Source organism: Budorcas taxicolor, chromosome 2 (genome assembly GCF_023091745.1).
Source record: "Budorcas taxicolor isolate Tak-1 chromosome 2, Takin1.1, whole genome shotgun sequence".
Lineage (NCBI taxonomy): Eukaryota > Metazoa > Chordata > Mammalia > Artiodactyla > Bovidae > Budorcas > Budorcas taxicolor.
The window spans coordinates 160,462,412-160,484,010 of record NC_068911.1 but is presented as its reverse complement, the minus strand read 5'-3'; the positions used below and the strand labels follow the sequence as shown (position 1 = coordinate 160,484,010).

At 40.6% G+C, this 21,599-nt stretch overlaps 1 protein-coding gene across 1 annotated transcript; it reads left to right on the top strand.

Moving 5' to 3' along the window:
* Positions 1-12,371: 12,371 nt before the first annotated feature.
* On the top strand, positions 12,372-21,068 carry SLC19A3 (solute carrier family 19 member 3). The gene is made up of 5 exons (XM_052635943.1): positions 12,372-12,521; positions 15,954-16,764; positions 18,337-18,529; positions 19,983-20,124; positions 20,907-21,068. Exons 1-5 carry the CDS (start codon positions 12,372-12,374, stop codon positions 21,066-21,068), a joined length of 1,458 nt encoding a protein of 485 aa, XP_052491903.1.
* The last annotated feature ends 531 nt before the right edge of the window (positions 21,069-21,599 follow it).

The window sequence follows — 21,599 nt, the reverse complement described above, 5'->3', positions numbered from 1 at the left end:
GGAAGAGAGGGGCAAAAGGCTATGTCTTCCTTGTATAGAACTCATTTTCACGTCTACAGACAAGAGTTTTTCACATTGCCTGTGAGTTATTACAATTCAGGGCTCAATCGCTCAGTCATGTCTGACTCTTTGTGACCCCATGGACCGTAGCCCACCAGGCTCCTCTGTCCATGGGATTTCTCAGGCAAAAATACTGGAGTGGGTTGCCTTTTCCTTCTCCAGGGGATCTTCCCAACCCAGGGAAAAAACCCATGTCTCCTGCATTGGCAGGTGGATTCTTAAACCCCTGAGCCATCAGGGAAATCTGAGTTACTACAAAGTTGTAAAATAGCTCAAACAATGCCTAGGTTTTCCTTGAAACACCACTTTCCCCTCCACTTCCACCCACTCCGTAGTTTTGACTAGATACCGCACTGCATTTCAGTGACTGGATGTGATGGTTGACTTCTATCAAAGTCATCCACCAGTTTGATGGTTAAATAGGAATATCCCTCCAGGTACATCAGACACCAGATTTATCTAACCATAGATACACAGAGAATAAACAATCTGAGAGGAGATGATCAATTTGTCAACAAATGTTTTGTGCAAATTAAAAAAGTGATACCAAATATGATAAAATAAGACTTGAAGCATGTATTTTAAAGGTCACTTGTATCTACTCTTGCTATGGTTTTGACCAAAAGCAGAACTATCTGAGCCTGAATATTGAATGTTATTGTTGTTCAGTCACTAAGTCGTGTCCAATTCTTTGGGACCCCATGGACTGTAGTCCCCGAGGCTCCTTTGTCCATAGGATTTGCAAGGCAACAATACTGGAGTGAGTTGCCATTTCCTTCTCCAGGGGATCCTCCCAATCCAGGGATGGGACCTGAGTCTCCTGCATTGACAAGAGGATTCTTTACCATCTGAGCCACCTGGGAAGCATATTGAATATCTGGACCTAATTACCTTTTGAAGTTGTGTGGATGCTTCATTTCAGTGAGGAGTCCATGATTTTGGTTTTGATTGGTTTGGGAGGAGGGAGATACCTGAAGGATTATGAGTGGGTGATGGGTAATAGGGCTACTTCAAAGTTTCCTGCAATTCTAAGTCACTTTGACAAAATTCTGAAGAAACTAGATTCCTTTAGTAATATTACTCAGAGGAAAGTGTTTTGATATGTTTACCTCCCTAATCATCTGTTGCAGAAGGGAATAGCAACCCACGCCAGAATTCTTGCCTGGGGAATTTCATGGACAGAGGAGCTGGCAAGCTATACAGTTCATGGGGTCACAAAGAGTCAGATACAGCTGTGCAAGTAACTTTCACTTCCAGTCATCTGTGTTTTAGAAAAATCTGAATCTCGATCTTATTCAACAGCATTCCAAAGAGGGTGGCTTCGGAAGAGGGTGGGTTCCAAAGTACGAAACCATTAGAAGGAGGTGTGGTTTGGTGCATATAAAGCCATTGCTCCTGACAACTCAGTTCTGAAGGAGGAGGACTTGAGACTCCAGTGAAAGGAAGGGACATTGTGATAGGGACTCACAGCAGCTGGTGGCAGGAAGGAGCCGAAGCTGGATCTGAAGGCAGGAAATTGGACTAGGTTCTAGGAAGAAATAAGTTCAGGGCACAGAAGGAACAGGTAACTCTGACTCTATCTGTATTATTTTTTAGGATGCTATATGTGGTCAGACTTGCAAAGTTTGTTGGCCTGTCCTGGGTTTGATTTATGAGCCCTGTTTCCATTCTAATATTCTAGGACAGACCCAATTTCAAAGGTGCTGTTCTATTTTCAGATTAAATTGAGGTCCTGCTCCAATGTAGAATTTGGGAAAACCTTAGTAGTTGCAGCAATAGGAAAGTTCCAGGGCTTTGGAGAGTCATACACAGTAAAATGCTTTGATGGTGGGTGGGGGGTAGTGGAAGGTAAGAGATATGTTTCTGTTAATTGAAGTATAATGTACATGCAATATACAAAGTATAGATTTTTAGCTTGAGTGTCTATAATTGCATACATGTATGTAACACTAGCATACCAGAATTTAGGATATTTCATTATCCCCAGAAAGTTCTCTCATGCACCTTTACAGACAGTTCCCACGTCTTGCCCCTCCTGATTTTAATCAGTGATTTATCATATAAGGATGTTTTTGTGTGTCTGGACTTTTTTAGGCAGCATAATATTTGAGATTTACTTGTTTTAGTCCATGTATTAATGATTCACTCCTTTTTTAAAAATTATCTTTATTGAGGCAGATAATAAAATGCAAATAAATTCTGACAAATCTAAGTTTATAATCACCACTACAATCAAGATGTAGAGCTTTTTCATCACTCCAGAAAGTTCCCTTGTGTTCCACTGCAGTTAGTCTCCACCCACATCTCCTACCCCATGCAACTACTGACCTAATTTCTATCACTACAGATTAGTTGTGCTTGTCTTAGGGCCTTATATGTATTAATAAAACTGTATGGCTTTGAGTCTTGGTTCTGTAGAACAGCATGTTTTCCATATTCACCCAAACTTTTGCAAATAATTCATTCTTTTCTATTGCTGATTAAAATCAGTATTAGTTGCTTAAATATACAGTATTGTTTATTCATTCACCTTTTAATGGACATTTCAGTTGCTTCCCTTTTTTTTTTTACTATTATGAATCACATGAACTTTCTTATATAGATTGCCAAAAGGTTTTCCAAAGAGTTGGTACCATTTCACTTTGCCCTAAGCAACTGTCTCAACCCAGCTGCACTAAATCTTAGTGAACATTTGGTATGCAAGTGTTTTTGTACTTAGACCTTCTAGTGGTTATGAAGCATTTTCTGTGATTTTCCTTTCTGGTTTCTAAATGGTATCTCTTAAAGAGCAAATATGGTTTTTTAATGAAATTCCATTTATCTTTCTTTTTGTTTTAAGTTTAGTCCTTGTTGTCATTGCAATGAAATATTTACCAGCCCTGGTCATAAAGATCTGTTTTCTTCTAAATGGTACTCTCTGGTACTAAAAGTCTATTATGTGAAATTAGTTTTTATGTATGGAATGAAGTAGCGATAAATATTAATGCATTTTAAATAAGATGAAGTCACAGCTAAAATGCAGTCTCTCACTAGAAACTGGTGAAACCACTCTCCAACCTTGATTTTGCAACAGAGCATTAGTAGTTAAGCAATTCCCAGGAGTCATTTCCCCGGGCCTTCCTCCAGCATCAGCTTGCCTTGCTTAAGCAGACTTGGATTTGGATGTTTTACTTAAAATTATATTCTCTTCTGTTTTAGTAGTAAATAGATTAAGAGGCATAATTAGTTGTTATACTCTATCAGCAAAATGCAGATGTTTCAGTTTTCAGTGATTAAATTTTTGATTTGCCTCTGTCTGGTGAGGGGCTTGGTGTGGCAGGGTTGAAAAATCTAAAAGGGGAGCCTGAATTTTTTTGAAAATGTAACAAATATTGGCCCTAACTCTGTTTTCACAAAGGTTTAGGGCCTTGGGCAGTGAAGCCATTTGCAAACGTCATCTACTTCCCAGTTGCCCAACCCGTTTGGAATTTAGAGGCTGTGAGATGCATGATCCTTTTAAATTACCAGTCTCTTGCTGTGTTGTTTGAGATAGGTGTGAGATTCTGAAGAATAATGTGAAAATTAGGCCAGTCCCCTTCTCATGCTGGTTGTCTTGTCAAGCACCCTTGATGGGAATGGGCTAGAGACTGGGGCTTCTAGATAGTTTCCCTCTAAATTACTGGCATCTCAATTAGTTCTGGCAGCATCTTCTAAACAAGCATGGCAGAGGATTTGATAAAATGATTGCTTGCTGCTGACCTATCCCTTGTACTCCAGGTAAATGTTCTGGGGAACTTCTGCAAAACCAAATTTGGAGAAGGTCTTTGATCAGGTCACCATGACCCCTGCCGCAGGGAGCCCCACAGCTCTGAAAACTGGCTCTGAGCAGAATTCCATCTTCTGGGAGTGGGTGGAAGAATCTAATCAATTAAGATTTTTAGCTAGGAAATCTACCCAGACCTCAAAGAACCAGAAAACCCATTGGTGTGTGCCAGTCTCTACAGTTCTTGCTTTTTAATAGCTGACTTCTATGCAAATGAAAATATATATTTAGAAATACCTGTGGTCATAAGAGTTTTTATGCATATACACAGGCTATGGATTAGGAAATGGGACACTGCCCATGCCTAAAATTTAGATGAAGTTGTCATAGACCTAATATGTTTCCCTGTGGCAACAAAGAATAATACATGAAAATTTTTTGTGTGAACAAATGTGGAAAAGGTTTGTTCCACACAATGAGTCTACAAGTGAAGACTAACTGAAGGACATACAGCAAAGTGGAGGGTCTGGACATCAAGAACCAAGAAATGTGAGTTCTGGGTTAACCTTGCAACTCTTTGAAAAGGAGTCAATTTTTTTGTTTGCTTTCCATTTTAAAAAGTTTCATTTTCCCCACATTGTAGAATTATAATGACAAATGAACTTCTTTTGCAGTCCGCATAAGAAAACTGAGAGTTTCAGAGATGATATTATAAAATCCAGGAAATACCTAAGATATTTACTAAAGCTATGCACATTCATATGAAAAAGAATGTTTGCTTGAAAGCAGTTAGAAAGATTTAAGGATATGGTTAAATAACAATAGAAACGGAAAAGGTCAATAACACAGCAATTCTTGGAATAAAAGAGAAGAGGAAAAGCTGACCTCTATACCAAGACACTAAAAACATGTAAGAGATTGCATAGAAACAAATTTTTCCAAGGCAGATGGAAACACCCAGCCCAACTGTTCGTAGCTGAAAGACAAGTAAACCTTCATTTTTTTTTTTCTTCAAGAAATAAAGAAGAATTTATGAGCACCTCAAAGTGAAGTCAGATAAGACATGCCAGCAAAGAGATTGTGTTAAGAAGGTTACCGTCCCCACATACCCTGAGAAAGGGACGCAGCAGTAAAAATAAGGGACCTTCTAGACCTGGATCCAAATGAGAGACTGAGAGACTGGAGACTTAAGAGTAGAATATGAAGGGACCCTGGTGAGATGGCTGTGGATTTTAATGAAATATAATCATTTTCTGCCTGCCAGCAAAAAGAGAAAAGAACATGTAGGTCCCAGAGTAGTTTAGGAGAGTCACTTCCAGTCGAAAAGGTGTTGGTGGTTTGGGGGCTTGTTCAAGGCCCCAAGGGCTGGCTGCTCACCCCAGTGGTGCACGTGGCAATGTACGCCCAGGGCCCGTGTGATATGCTGCCTGTGTGTACAGATGGTACAACTAGATCTGGTCTGCGGGGCAAGCTGAGCCAGGAGACTGCGACCTGCCAGGGGCCACCGTGGCTCAGCAGTGACCAGAGGCTGAAGTTCAGTGCTCAGCTCACCTGTCAGCAGGAGCTCGCCCTCCTAAGAGCACTCCAGGGTGTCCCAGGCTCCAAATCTCTGTTGATTCATTCAGCCTCCCTTGTTACTTACAGGGTCTTCATTGTAGATTTCAAGTCATGGTAGCCTGATAGGCTGAATTTTCTTTGGAGACCATCTTTTTCTTCCTTTTTTCCCCCTTTTTCATCCTATGGCCTGCTGCAGTGTTTTTATACCTTTTTAAAAATGGTGATGGAGCATGGAAGTAATATGTGAGAACTGCTGCCACAGGAACAACTTTTGGAAGGATTGTCATATTTGGAAAACACAGAATGGGGAAAGATAAGCATATTCTTTCAAAACTGCCAACCCAGAAAATCAATGTGATTCATATCCTCAGGTTAGATTCACTGAAGCAAAGGGAAGTTTAAAATACTCTTTAGGAGGAGGAGAATTTTGTATGGAGTCCAAATGGAATGATAAATGGATAAAGTAGCAAGAGAACAGCCTTTTCAGGATGGTGCATTGCCATGAAGGCTGTGGGCCTCCCAGACAGAACAGGTGTTCTGTGATGACGTAGACAGGTGAGTTTATTATGAGGGATGTGATTAGATATTTAGTTCTCTCCTTGCCTCTGCAACTTCTAAGCCAGTGGCTATATCTGCAGCAACGTGATGTAAAGTCTTGGTCATAAAGCTGACGCTTGAACAGCATGGTTTTGTGCTGCACAGGTGTGCTTGGTCATAGACTTTTTTCAGTAGTAAATACTACAGTAGTACAGTCTCTTTGGTTGTATCCATGGATCCAGAATCGTGAATAGAGTAGAACACTGGACCACAGAAAGCCAACTATAACTTCTCCTCTGATTTTCAACTATGTGAAAAGATGGCACCCCCTGACCCCCTGTGGTTCAAGGATCTACTGTATTGATGAACTGATAATCCAAACTAAAGTTTTGGAAGAAAGAGGCATACTGTGCAGTGCACTTTGATACTTAATGTTTTTTATGAAACTTTTTTTTTTAATCCTATTGACAACCCACTAGAATTTTTTGACACTGACCATCTGAAAGACACTGTTCTAAAATTAATTGGAATTGGAATTCTGAGGATATAGCCAGGCAGGCTCAACACAGTGTGAGAGGAAAGATTACTGACCTTGTAATTAGAAAAACTAAGTCCAAGTCCAGGTTTCAGTGTTGGTTGAACATGAAAATCAGTGCAAATCTCTGGCCCTTGGTTTCATTACATATAAAACAAGGACAATACCACCTCCTTTATCTACTTCATAAAATTTTCAGAGAAAAATGAAAATAATTGGCAGCCACGGAGGAAAACAATATGGAGAATCCTTTAAAACTAAAAATAGAATTACCATATGATCCAGCAATTTCATTCCTGGGTGTATAATCCAGAAAAAATAAAAATGCTAATTCAAAATGACACATGCACCCCAGTGTTTAGAGTGGCACTCTTTATAATAGCCAAGACATGGAAGCAGCCCAACAGACAATTGAATTAAGAAGATGTGGTGTGTATGTATGCAATGGAATATTACCCATAGAAATACTACCATCTGCAGCAACATGAATGGAGAGTATTATGCTTGGTGAAATAAGTCAGACTAAACCATGCTGCATGATACCACCTACATGTGGAATCTAAAATATTATACAAATGAATGTATATACAAACTAGAAACAGACTCAGACATAGAAAACAAGCTTCTGGTCACAAAGGAGAAAGGGAAGTAAGGAGGGACAAACTAGGAGTATGGGATTAACAGATAAAAACTACTATACATAAAATAGATGAGCAGTAGGGATTTACTGTATATCACAGAGAGCTATATTCAATATCTTCTAATAATCTGTAATACAAAATAATCTGAAAAAGAAAAAAAATATATAACTGAATCACTTTGCTGTACACCTGAAACAAACACAATACTTTTAAGTGACTGTACTTCAGTTTAAAAAATTAAAATAATTTTCCAAATGTAAAAATTATACAAAGAAATCGCATAAGTAACTTGATTATCATAGTCATAGCCATGATGACAATAAATGGTAGCATCTCGATAAGATAAAAATATCGTGACCAAATCTTCCAATCATTGTGGGACCAGCAGCCTCAGGTTTCTCCAATAGGAGAGCAAGGATTTGAGTGATAACCAGGTTTTTTGGTTGGAATCCTAGAGCTCATAGCAACAGCGCTTTCCAGGGTAGCTGGCAAGGAAATGAGGAGGTGGTGGAAATGAGGAGGTGGTGGAAATGGTGCCATGGAAGTAGGAAGCAGTACCCATCAGAGAAAAGGAAGATAGAAACTTGGAACCAACAAACCCAGCCCTGAACTCAGCTTTAGCCTTTTATAGCTGAGTGGCCATGAGCTATGGGGAGGCTCAGTTTCTGTGTCTGAGAAATTGGGGACCATGTATATATTTTATATATATATATAATGTATAATACATAAATTACAATTTTATATTATATAAATATACAATTTGATAAAAATATATGTTAAAACTTATTTAAATACATGCATTAAAATATATCATATAATGTATAATAAAATACGTGTACGCTTTAACCTCTGAGCCACCAGGGCAGCCATATATATATAAATATATGTTAATAGCTGTGGTGACTGAAGGAGCCAGTTGTTGTTCAGTCGCTAAGTTATGTCTGACTCTGCAACCCCATGGATGGCAGCATGCCAGGCTTCCCTGTCCTTCACTGTCTCCTGGAGATAGTGCTCAAATTGATGTCCAGTGAATTGGTGATGCTGTCTAAAAATCTCATCCTCTGCTGCCCTCTTCTCCTTTGCCTTTAATCTTTCCCAGCATCAGGGTCTTTTCCAATGAATTGGCTCTTTGCATCAGGTGGCCCAAGTATTGGAGCTTCAGCTTCAGCATCAGTCCTTCCAGTGAATATTCAGGGTTGATTTCCTTTAGGATTGACTGGTTTGATCTCCTTGCAGTCCAAGGGACCCTCAAGAGTCTTCTTCAGCACCACAATTCGAAAGCATCAGTTCTTCAGCACGCAGCCTTCTTTATGGTCCTACTCTCATGTAAGCCATGGTGTTTTGTTTAGGGCTGAACAGAAGCACTCTGGGGCCACGACTGGACAAGCAGTTTAGGTTGGATAGGACAGAATAGGTCACAAGCAGAGTTATGTGTGCTTATCAGGGGGTTAGTGGGTAGGGCAGGGTTTGAGAGTCTTATCTGAAACATCAGATTGTCTTCCACCTATCTTGTACGCTCCAGGACTTAGAGGACCAGCGAAGAATTTCAGGGTAATAGGTCTATGTGTAGGTTTGGGAAAGCTCCCTAGTTGATTTCTACCCACTTCCCTCCCAAGCCTGCAGCATGGAGCCACTCGGCCCAGTGCGTGGATGAGGGACCAGGGGTCCTTGGGGCTCTGGCATCAGAATCACTCAGCGCCTATAAATGTAGGTTCATGGGCCTCACTAGACTTACTGAATGAATCACATACACTTAAGGGCTGGAGTCCAGGAAGCCATATTTTCGCCAAACCCCCAGTGGTTCTGATCCTAATCAAGTTCACAGTCACAGTAACTGGCCAGAATAGGGAAGGGCTATGCAGTGAGGCAAGTGCTTGACAAGGTGACCTGGAGAAGGCGGCGAGGGGTGGGAGGAAGGAGGGATGGGGGAGTAAGGACTGTGGGGGTAGAACAGCCAGACATGAGCAGCCAACAGTCCAAGAGTGCCCCAGTGGACAGCAGACAGAGAGAGGGTCAGTGCAGAAGAAACGCTTCAGGCTCACAGCAGTTTAGTATCTTTCCTATGAATTATGTTGGAGAACTTAACCATGTCTAAGACCACCAAAATACATGTCCCTTTACAGAGGAAAACTTGATGCAAAATTATGAAGGCATGAGAGTGAACTTCCTGTCACGCATTGTAATCCACATGAAAAAGCAAGATGTTCTCAAATGTGGCTGCCGTAAAATAAAGGCTTAGTTGTTCTTGTTTTTCTGTGCATTGGCGGATGAGATCCTTCACTAGAGTTTTTGTCTGAAATTTGAATTTCAAGCAATGTTATTGGTGTGCTGGCAAAAGAAGTATGAACTTCGTATGAATGATCAGTAAGCTACCTGCCCCATTGAGCAGTGTGAAACTGCAGACTTAGAGATGAGATGGGGCCCATCATAAAAAAACGTGGAATAACAGTCTGAGACATGGGTGCATTCTTTTCACAACACAGAGTTACACCAGGATGGAAAAGAAGGGAAATGTGAAAAAGATGGCAAGTCAGAGCTTTACCAGCTCAATTTTTTTAACCAAAGAGTTATTAATTCCCAGATCATAGACACTTAAAAATAATGTGGATGTCTGTTTTGTGTCAAGCACAATACTAAGCAAGGAAAGAGTCTGATGGTGAGAAATTGTGTAAATAAATACCTTCAGCATATTAAGTAAGATTTCAGAGTCAGAGGTTCCTGTGCAAAGTGTACTAGGCAGATTATAGAAGCCTTGATCAAGTCAATCTCTGTTCTACGTTTGACCTCAAAGAAGGTCTTGCACAGACAGACTTGCTTTTATTGCACTTAATTGCGCTTTGAAGATTCTGCATTTTTACAAATAGAAGGTTTGTGGCAACCCTGCCTCAAGCAAGTCTATCCACACCATTTTCCCCAACATCATTTGCTCGCTTCCTGTCTCTGTGTCCAAACTACCTCTCAGTTGCACTCATCTCACACGCTAGTAAAGAAATGCTCAAAATTCGCCAAGCCAGGCTTCAGCAATATGTGAACCGTGAACTTCCTGATGTTCAAGCTCGTTTTAGAAAAGGCAGAGGAACCAGAGATCAAATTGCCAACATCGCTGGATCATCAGAAAAGCAAGAGAGTTCCAGAAAAACGTCTATTTCTGCTTTATTGACTATGCCAAAGCCTTTGACTGTGTGGATCACAATAAACTGTGGAAAATTCTGAAAGAGATGGGAATACCAGACCACCTGACCTGCCTCTTGAGAAACCTATATGCAGGTCAGGAAGCAACAGTTAGAACTGGCCATGGAACAACAGACTGGTTCCAAATAGGAAAAGGAGTACGTCAAGGCTGTATATTGTCACCCTGCTGATTTAACCTCTATGCAGAGTACATCATGAGAAATGCTGGACTAGAAGAAACACAAGCTGGAATCAAGATTGCTGGGAGAAATATCAATCACCTCAGATATGCCAATGATATCACCCTTATGGCAGAAAGTGAAGAAGAACTAAAGAGCTTCTTGATGAAAGTGAAAGAGGAGAGTGAAAGAGTTGGCTTAAAGCGCAACATTCGGAAAATTACGATCATGGCATCCGATCCCATCACTTTATGGCAAATAGATGAGGAAACAGTGGAAACAGTGTCAGACTTTATTTTTCTGGGCTCCAAAATCACTGCAAATGGTAATTGCAGAAATGAAATTAAAAGATGCTTTCTCCTTGGAAAGTTATGACCAACCTAGACAGCATATTAAAAAGCAGAGACATTACTTTGTCAACAAAGGTCCATCTAGTCAAGGCTATGGTTTTTCCAGTGGTCATGTATGACGTGAGAGTTGGACTATAAAGAAAGCTCAGTGCCGAAGAATTGATGCTTTTGAACTGTGGTGTTGGAGAAGACTCTTGAGAATCCCTTGGACTACAAGGAGATACAACCAGTCCACCCTAAAAGAGATCAGTCCTGGGTGTTCATTGAAAGGACTGATGCTAAAGCTGAAACTCCAATACTTTGGCCACCTGATGCGAAGAACTGACTCATTTGAAAAGACCCAGATGCTGGTAAAGAATGAGGGCAGGAGGGGAAGGGGACGACAGAGGATGAGATGGTTGGATGGCATCACTGACTCAATGGACATGGGTTTGGGTAGACTCCGGGAGTTGGTGATGGACAGGGAGGCCTGGCGTGCTGCAGTTCATGGGATCGCAAAGAGTCGGACGCAATTGAGCGACTGAACTGAGCTGAGCTGTCTCTATGTCACCTTTTGGTAATTCTCACAGTATTTCAGACTTTTTCATTTTTATGATGTTTGTCATGGTGACCTGTGACTAGTGATCTTGAATATTAGTGTGGCAGAAAGATTGTTATGATTCACAAAGGGCTCTAAGGATGGTTAGCATTTTTTTGGCAATAAAGTACTTTTTAATGAAGTTATGCACAGTGCTTTGTTAGATATAATGCTCTTGCAGAGATAATAGACTACAGTGCAATGTAAACGCAATTTTATATGCAATGGGAAACCAAAAAGTGTGTGACTTACTTTATTGTAGTATTTGCTTTGCTGTGGTGGTCTAAAAGACTCGCAATATCTCTGGGGTATGCCTGTACACCAGTGATTCACTAACCGATGTTTTACTTACTTTCACATGTCTGTTGGCCCATTGTTTACCCTTTATTGCATGCCTGTTCATTCGCATCAGTCGTGTCCAACTCTTTGGGACCCCATGGACCGCAGCCTGCCAGGTGTCTCTGTCCGTGGGATTCTCTCAGCAAGAATCCTGGTGTGGGTTACTATTCCCTCCTTTAGGAGATCTTCCTGACCCAGGGATCAAGCCCACATCTCTTGCATTACAGAGTATTCTTTACCACTGAGCTTTTGGGGAAGCTCTTACCCTTTATTGCATGCTAAGTCACTTCAGTTGTGTCTGACTCTTTCTAACCCTATGGACTATAGCCCGCCAGGCTCCTCTGTCCATGGGATTCTCCAGACAAGAATACTGGAGTGGGTTGCCGTGCCCCTACCCGTTATTAGTAGCTACTTATTACCAGGATTATGATGGAGAGCACTAATGAAGTGGGCCTCTACTCCCAGCAATAATGAGTAAGAAGTTTGTTGATAAAGTAGGGTTGACTGGCTTCCGTAAGAAATATTTGAAAGCAGTTGTTAATCACTCACCTTTTTAGGTCAGCTTGAGATAGAGGAAACTTTGTCCTCTCATTAAACATTTAGAAATCAGCTCTTCATGATAGCCAGAATGCCAGAAAGAATAAACCTCAGTTCATTTTGGTTTTGTTTTCGCTTGATCAGCCATGAGTTGTTTCCAGACTTCAGAGAGCCAGTCTTGGATTTATCCCACTGTGATCCTCTGCCTGTTTGGATTTTTCTCCATGATGAGACCTTCAGAACCCTTCCTTATGGTGTATTTATCTGGACCAGATAAAAACCTGACCAGTGCAGAGGTAAGTTAATATCCATACGAACCTTGATGTTGTTTAATCTTACAGGACTTACACAAGGACAGAGTCAGGGCGTCATTCAACTGGAAATAAGATTAACATACTGACCTCAGTGAATCCCATTTTCATGGTATTTGTTATTTTATAGAACTGTTCAAACCGCTCTTCATTCCTCACACTTGCAAAGATGGGAAATCTAAACACATTGCAGAGGGAGGTGGGAGGGGGGTTCATGTTTGGGAACACATGTAAGAATTAAAGATTTTAAAATTAAAAAAATAAATAAAATAAAATATATGAAGTCAAAAAATAAATAAATAAACACATTGCACGTATAATAAATATTTTCACCTTTACAGAGTTCTAACATTAGGCTTAATGCATGGGAACATGTCAAGTCTCATTGATTCTGTTACACTTATCCTAAAATACAATCACTGCCAGGCACAGGATCTAGTCCTAATAAACTTTTATAAGCAGAATATATTTTTTTAAATGTAGCATTTCTTTGAAAATGTTGAGAGTGTTAGTTACTCAGTTGTGTCCAACTCTTTGCTACCCCATGGACTGTAGCCCACCAGGCTCCTCTGTCCATGGAATTCTCCAGGCAAGAATACTGGAGTAGGTTGCCATTCCCTTCTCCAGGGGATCTTCCCTACCCAAGGATTGAACCCAAGTCTCTTGCACTGCAGGCAGATTCTTCGCCATCTGAGCCACCAGTGAAGCCTTTCCTTAGGACACTTAATTTTGAAAAACTGTTTATCAGCAGATGAGACATTAACAGTTTATCTCCCAGCTTTATCTTCCCTGGAAGTTCCAATTCTCTAATTCAAAAGGTCCACCGCCTTTTTTTTTTTTATATATAAGTATAACAAGGAAGTGCCCTGACCCAGTTGGAGAATCACCCTAGGCTGGTTCTCCAGCCCTAGCTAAGAAGACACTGCAGATTGTGAGGCTTCACTTGAAAGGGTTATTGATGCTGTTTTATTTGGTGATAAGGCGATAAGGACAGAAGGGCAAGTTTATTCTGCTACACTATAAAATCACTTAGGGGCAGCTCTGTTTCAGAGTTTCCGAGACGGGAACGTGACTCTCTTAAGACAAAGCAGACCACAGACAGAGGTCTAGAATCAGCCAGCGAACCCCAAGCCTCTACTTCTGCAACCATTATGGACCAGTGAAAAAGTGTTAGTCACTCAGTCATGACCGACTCTTTGCAGTCCCATGGACTGTAGCCCGCCAGGCTCCTCTGTCCATGGAATTCTCCGGCAAGAGTACTGGGGTGGGTTGCCATGCCCTTTCCCAGGGAATCTTCCTGACCCAGGTCTCCCGCATTGCAGGCAGATTCTTTACTGTATGAGCCACCAGGGAGCTGCTGTGGACAAATAGCTAGAGCACAAAGGCGCAGCCCAGTCCCACTAGCTTTTCAAATCACTGAACTTCCCGCATTGTCACTGACACGGGAACCCATTGAGGTTGCGGGAGGAAGCAGGGGGCACAGAAGAGAGGCTGCTGTGGCTGACCTACTCCTGTACACACCATGCGCCAGACAACTTCTTCACTGCTTTCTATGAATGAACAGTGAGGTCCCCTGCATTTCTGACTAAATCCACGAGACAACTCGTATTAAGCTGAGACGGAGAATTGAATAAACAGAGATAAATCAACAGAATTGAAGAGAAACGGGGTTGGAAGCTCATCCAGTTTGTCCAGGAAGGAGACGAAATTTGTTGCTTGTTCCCACATCGTAATTCTGCAGGGTGATTTACTCTTTGCTGTCTTCCTGTGTGTGTTCATTCAGACTTGCATGGGCTAAGATTTTTTGCCATAATGGTGAATCAACACAACGATAAAGGTTGCTGAATTCTTCTAACACTGTAGCTGCTTTATCAAGTGTTGTTAATCTTCAGGCGAGACAAGGATAGTATTTTTTTAATAGCCTGAAAAGCCCACAGGTCTGTTGAACAATTTTTAACTAGTTTACAGGCATACTTCAGAGACATTGCTTGGTTACAGACACAATAAAGCAAACAACGCAATAAAGTGAGTCACATGAATTTATTTTTTATTTCCAAGTGCGTAAAACAGTTATGTTTATACCGTACTAATCCCCAGTGGCTCAGACAGTAGAGAAGCTGCCTGCAATTCAGGAGACCTGGGTTCAATCCCTGGGTTAGGAAGATCCCCTGGAGAAGGGAATGATTACCCACTCTAGTATTCTTGCTGGAGAATTCCATGGACAGAAGAACCTGGTGGGCTACAGACCATGGGGTTGCAAAGAGTCGGACATGACTGAGCAAGTAATGGTCTCAGCTGAGCATGACTTTCACTCGAAGACTATTAAATATGCAATAGCTTTATGCCAAAAAATAGTATATACCTTAATTGAAAAATATTGCTAAAAAAATGCCAAAACAGTTACAATAGTAACATCAAGGATCACTGATCATAGATTCCATAACAAACATAATAACAATGGAAAAGCTTTAAATATTGCAAGAATTACCAAAATATGACAAAAAAAGCCATGAAATGAGCAAATGCTGCTGGAAAAATGGCACCAATAGTCTTGCTCAATGCAGGTTGCCGCAAACCTTTAATTTGTAAAAATAAATAAAAAGAACAAAAAGTAAAAAGCCCAGTATCTGCAGAACACAGTAAAATGAGGTATGCCTGGACTCTGGTGTGCATACAGTTAGTGTAGTTCACATTGGGCTTCCCTGGTGGCTCAGTGGAAAAGAAACCACCTGCCAGCACAGAAGATGCAGTTCGATCCCTGGGTCGGGAAGATCCCCTGGAGAAGGACATGGCAGTGCACTCCACTATTCTTGCCTCAGAAATCCCATGGATAAGAAGAGCCTGGTGGACTACAGTCCATAGGGTCTTGAAAGAGTCGGACGTGACTTGGCAACTAACCCACAAAGTTCCGATTGCACGTTAAGCTGATATATTCTTGTAGTAAAATGCATGTAGAGGTATAAAGTGGGTTTTTGAGGGGGTGGGGGAGTTCTCCTTTCCTAGGGTTTCCTTGAAAATCAGTTTTCTATTCTGCTTTCTCGTCATGTGAAGATACCCTATCCAATTAAGGCTTCCCAGCTGGTTCAGACGGTAAAGAATCTGCCTGCAATGCAGGAGACCTGGGTTCAATCCCTGGGTTGGGAAGATCCCCGGAAGGAGGGCGTGGGACACTTCTCCAGTATTCTTGTCTGGAAACTCCCCACAGACAGAGGAACTGGCGGGCTACAGTCCATGGGGGTCACAAAGAGTCAGACACAACTGAGCAACTAAGCACAGCACCCTATCTGATTAGATACAAAGTTTTTTATTGGGCTAGCCACATGGATCAACACTTTAGTAATACCCAAGTCTGAGAAAGGTAACCCTCCTCACTTCCCAGTGTTTTGTGGTCACAGAATCCATTTTCCACCTCTGCAGCTCACAAATGAGATCTTCCCCGTGTGGACCTACTCTTCCCTGGCGCTACTGCTCCCAGTCTTTATCCTCACCGATTATGTCCGCTACAAGCCAGTCATCGTCCTCCAGGGGATTAGCTTCATCATTTGCTGGGTGCTGCTCTTGTTTGGCCAAGGAGTCAGGACCATGCAGGTGCTGGAATTCTTCTATGGGATGGTCACCGCCACCGAGGTGGCCTACTATGCCTACATTTACAGCGTGGTCAGCCCGGAGCACTACCAGAAGGTGAGCGGCTACTGCAGGAGTGTCACGCTGATGGCCTACACGGCGGCCTCCGCGCTGGCCCAGCTCTTGGTATCCCTGGCCGGCCTGTCCTACTTTTACCTCAACGTCATATCCTTGGCCTCTGTCTCCGTGGCCTTCCTCTTCTCACTTTTCCTACCCATGCCTAAGAAGAGCATGTTTTTTCATGCAAAACCCAGCCAAGAAGCCCTTCCAAAGCCACCAGGAATGGACACTGTCTCAGAGGAACCTCAACAGGATCACAAACCAGTGGGAAAAGAAGTGTTCACTGATTCAGGGAACCCAGATGATGGCCAGGTGACCAACCCAAAGCCAGGAAATGTAGCTCTGAGAGTTTTTGTGCAGTGGTTACAAGATTTGAAGCAGTGTTACTCCTCAAAACATCTTTTTTACTGGTCCCTGTGGTGGGCTTTTTCCACAGCAGGTTATAACCAGGTTTTGAACTATGTTCAAGTCCTGTGGGATTACAAAGCACCGTCCCAGAGTTCAGTATATAATGGAGCAGTAGAAGCTATTGCAACCTTTGGAGGTAAGTAAACATTGATCTGTCTTCCTTTCTTGCCCAATCCCCACCCCACCCCCACCCCCGCAAACTAAATTCATTTCTCCAGTTGCTAAATTCTCCACAGTGGTAAATTAAGTCTGTTCAGAAGGCATATTAATCGTTTTCAGGAATAGAAGGCAATGGGGGGAAAAGAGAGACACGACATCTCTGTTTAATTTGTTACAGGTAACTCAAGAGTTCAGGATTCAACACCAAGTGATTCCATTCTTACCAGATTCCTAAAATTCCGTTTGCTCATCAAGAAAAGTGTTAATAATGCCCTCTTTTCTTTCACTTCATATCAAAAAGAAAATGGGCATTGTGTATTAATATATAAACGAGGTGTTTTGTTATCTAAGAAAATGAACTGAAATAGTAAAGACTTCCAAATTTTCACCGGAAGGGTTTCTGTTAATAAAGAATTTGGTTTAGCTAGTGCCGGTCTTTAAGCAATTCCAGGTTCTACACCACCCATTTCCAAAATTAGCTTTCTCATGAGATTTAAATCAGAAGTGGAAGGTATTTGAGAGTCAAGATTCTAATATCAGAGAGAAGTCTGCCTTTGAAGTTCACTCTGCAATAAATATTTATATCCTGGTTAACAGAAACTTAAATTCAGCTAAGACTTTGAAGATATTTTCTAGGAAGTAGGAGATTTCCACACCCTCCTTTACAAAAAAACTTCAGAAACTTCATGTGGCATCCATTTTACTATTGTTTCCCTTTTAAGAAGACTTACATTTAAACTCCTAGAAACCAGGGCAGTCTTGGAATTGGTTCACTGAAATTATTTATTCCACATTTCAAGTTCTGAGAAGAAAAGTAATTTTATTTCTTTTGTAGTAATGGTTGTTGCCTACATTACACGTGGAAAAGTTAATCAAATGTCAGTAATTCAAAAGATAAATACCTCTCACTTCCTTAAAGAGAACTATAATTACTAACCCTAATTTCTGTCAATTACTCAGTCTCTTAAATTCTGTAACTTGTTCACCTCAAACCTGAAGTAGATTAAGCCAAATCTTGAAGACATTGGGATGGGGATTAGAAGAAAGATGAAGATTAGTATTAATGACTGAAACCTACTACCCAGTGCAACATATCTGTTACGTATTGCTGAGAAAAACAGCAAAGAAAGGCAAACATGAACAGGCTAGGTGTACTGCCAGAACAGTTGTTTCATCTTTATCTATCCCTGCCCTGAGCTTGTTATATTAAGCAACTGAGTTTATGTATCTTTTTTCCCCACTCTGATGATTAGGAACCTTTCTGGTCCCACTGGAACCTTTCTGATGCATAGAACAGTGTTTGGCATATAGTTGATGCTAATTTAAAGTGTGACAACTAAATGTTTGAAAGAATAGAAATTAAAGACAGTAGCCAAGGGAAACCATGCTTGAGAGGTGGATAAATCCCCTTTTAGGCGGGTCGTATTATTTTCACAAATTGTGAAAGTAATATACTCCTCTTTCAGAATTGCCTGAAACCTGAATTCTTAAGACAGCATGTTAATATTTCATCGGGTACGTTGGATCTTCCTTAATGTTTCTTCTGTAGGGGCCCTGGCTGCCTTCGCAGTGGGTTACGTGAAAGTCAACTGGGATCTTCTGGGAGAGCTGGCTCTGGCCATCTTCTCAGTTGTCAATGCAGGCTCTCTATTTCTCATGCATTACACGACCAACATATGGGCATGCTACACTGGCTATTTGATATTCAAGACTGTTTATATGCTCCTTATCACTATAGCAGTGTAAGTATTACTAAGCATTTCTTCCCACTCCCCAGACGATGCCATGTTCTCTTTTCTGTATTCCTGTAATTCCACTGAGAACTTTGGAAGGATTTTAATCAATGCAGTATTAAATGTTGACTGCTTCATATTAAATTAGGCACAGTTAAGCCATCTTTTCATTCAATTGTTTACCCATTGAATATTAATAATATTAGTCAGCAAGGAAAACTGTTTTGTAAGGTCATAAACCAAAGGCATGTTACAGTGTCAGTTATAATTTTTATTTCAAGCAATTTTCTGGTTTGCATAGTATGATGCAGTTTGATTTGTGATTAAGTTGAGATTTCATCTCTAATTTCACTTGGTTGCTAGAGCAATTCCAGGCATATACTTTTGTATGAAACAAAATATTCTCAGCCCGTCATAAGAAGTTGGATACTGAAAAAAAAGTAAATGCAAAAATCACAGGAAACTATAAATCCCAGAGATTTTTTTAGTGATTAAAAGAATTTGGTTCCATATTTAAGTGCAGCGAAAGTTGAGTATAGGAAATATGATTTGGTTTCACTGAAAGAGATAAGAAACATTTGAATTTCAAACACATAAAAGAAGTAGTGCCAAAAGCTTTATGAAGTTTTAGGTTTTAATCGGTGAAAAATGCTTGATAAGTAATTGACAAAACACAGAAATATAAAGACCCTGAGAAAAGATCATGAAACATAGGAAAGAGGTGAAATTTGTGGCATGCTCTCTCTTTTTTTTTTTTTTTCACTGAATGGAATCAGGTTAATGTATCAAACTCATGTCTTGAGGGTTTTTTAATGTATTTTGTTAAGGTAGAATAACATTATTTCTTTTCATTTTAAGAATATTCAGAACCCAAAGCCTTTTACCTTCATTCCAAGGAAGAACTGCAAATATCATATATTTGCCAGCCTTTCAAAATTGTTTTGTAATAAGACTTCAAAATCTATATAATTATTTTTTAAAAAAAGAAGTTAGTTATAGATTCACTCAGTTATACCACCAGGCATGGTTTGGATTTTCCAAAGAACAATTCCCCTACAAAACTTTAAAACTGCCGATAAAGTCAACAATAAAAAGAATAACTGTCCAAAAAATTCCTTAGGTTGGATGTTGCTGATTTTCATAAAAAATTCACTGTGAAACAGTGTCTAAGATCAGATAGCCTCTCATATTCTCAAGTTATGAGAACTAGAACATTTAGGTTTGATTTCCAAAAGTATTAAATTGGATAGGAGCAATTTTGCCATATTTCCTTTAACTACATTTTAATTCAGCCTGTAAGTATATATGTATTTTTTTCTCTGCTCTGCCTGTTTGTCTATACTAGAGGAGATTTAGACAAGAAGTTCTGTTAGTAAGACACTTTCTCTTCCGTCTCTGTCTTTTAAAGATAAGAATCCCATGTGTGTTCATGTTTTAAAAGCTATTATGTGTTGAATGACAGGTTTCAGATCGCTGTTAATCTGAGTGTGGAACGCTATGCCCTGGTGTTTGGAATCAATACCTTCATTGCCCTGGTGATTCAGACCATTATAACTGTAATTGTAGTAGATCAGGGAGGACTGGGGCTTCCAATCAGCATTCAGGTAGGTAGCAATACTTCCACTTACCTATTCATGTAATTGGGGGAGCGTAGAATGAAAGGGCTTTGTTCAGCCTTACCACTGCCAGTATTTAATGTCTTGAATTCCTTGGCTAGGAAATTTTAAAATGAGCCATTCCTTTAATTACCAACTGTAAAATCAAGCAGATTTTGAGCAGTAATCACTGTAGGTGAGCATTTGCTTTGGCTCCTAAAGCCCCATCAAGTGACGCTCACCGCCATGCCCCCCTTATGTCTCCTCTCCTTCCCATAGTCTAGGACCAAGGTTTACTAAGATGCCACCAGGGAGGAGTACATGCTTACCCAGTCTACTTCCTTTTTCCCTTGAGCACTGAGAGACTTAAAATTAGACCAGCATCACGTTTTACTTATGGTTCCGAAATAAAGGGGATAAGGCAGGTGAAAAATAACCTGTGTTTATAATCCATTCCTGGAGACACTACATATGCACTATTCTCCAGAAATGGACACATACATCAGTAGGATTTAGTGGTTTTGTTTTTTACCATTAGTGGTATCTGCTAGAATTTAACCCAAGCAACCTTGACTCTAGAGCCCACACTCTTAATTACTGCATTGCTTATCCTTTCACACCCGGTTCTTCTAAAAGGGGAGAAGGAAGTTTTATGCAAATCTAAAAGATCTGTATTAAGATCTTAGGTCTCAGTAACCCCATAATCCAAGTAAATCAATAGCATCGCTGTGTATTATTAAGGACAACCATATTTCATGTGTGTCTAATTCACTCTACTTGTTTTTCTCTAGTTTTTAGTTTATGGAAGTTACTTTGCAGCCATTGCTGGCATTTTCCTGATGAGAAGCATATACATTATCTACTCAGCCACATGCCGAAAGAGAGTACAGAACTCTGTTACTACAAGTCAGAATCAATATAGGCCACACCCAGAGGAACCAAAGAACGTCTAATGAGCAAAGCTCTAACCTCTGTCAACCACTGCAGCCTCTGAGCAAGGACTCTGCTGGTCACACTCACGTATATACTGAGTGTCATATATTAACACCCTTCACAGGTCTAGATTCCAACGAACATTTTCAAAACCAGGAAACTTCAGCTTTGGACTAGATATCTATGTGCCCACCTGACCTGGATGCAGCTGACCAGGGCTATCATCGCAATTCAACAACCCACGTCGGGGAACTCCAATGAACAGCCATGACTGAAAAATTCTGGTTTTGCTCGCTTACAAGGATACGCACATGGTATGCAAACAAACCATGAAAAAACCCCAGTCATCCTTAAGTTGATGTTCCCCAGCTGTGAACAAAATTACTAACTGAAGTGACCTTGTTCCTTTCTTAGATATTTGTTTTATTTTACCAAAATAGGCAACACAATGGACATTTTTTGTCACATGAACCATTGTCCTTCTTCCATTAAATATATTTCTTAAAAACATACAGTTCCCTGGGAAAATTATAAGACTTGGTCCCATTTGT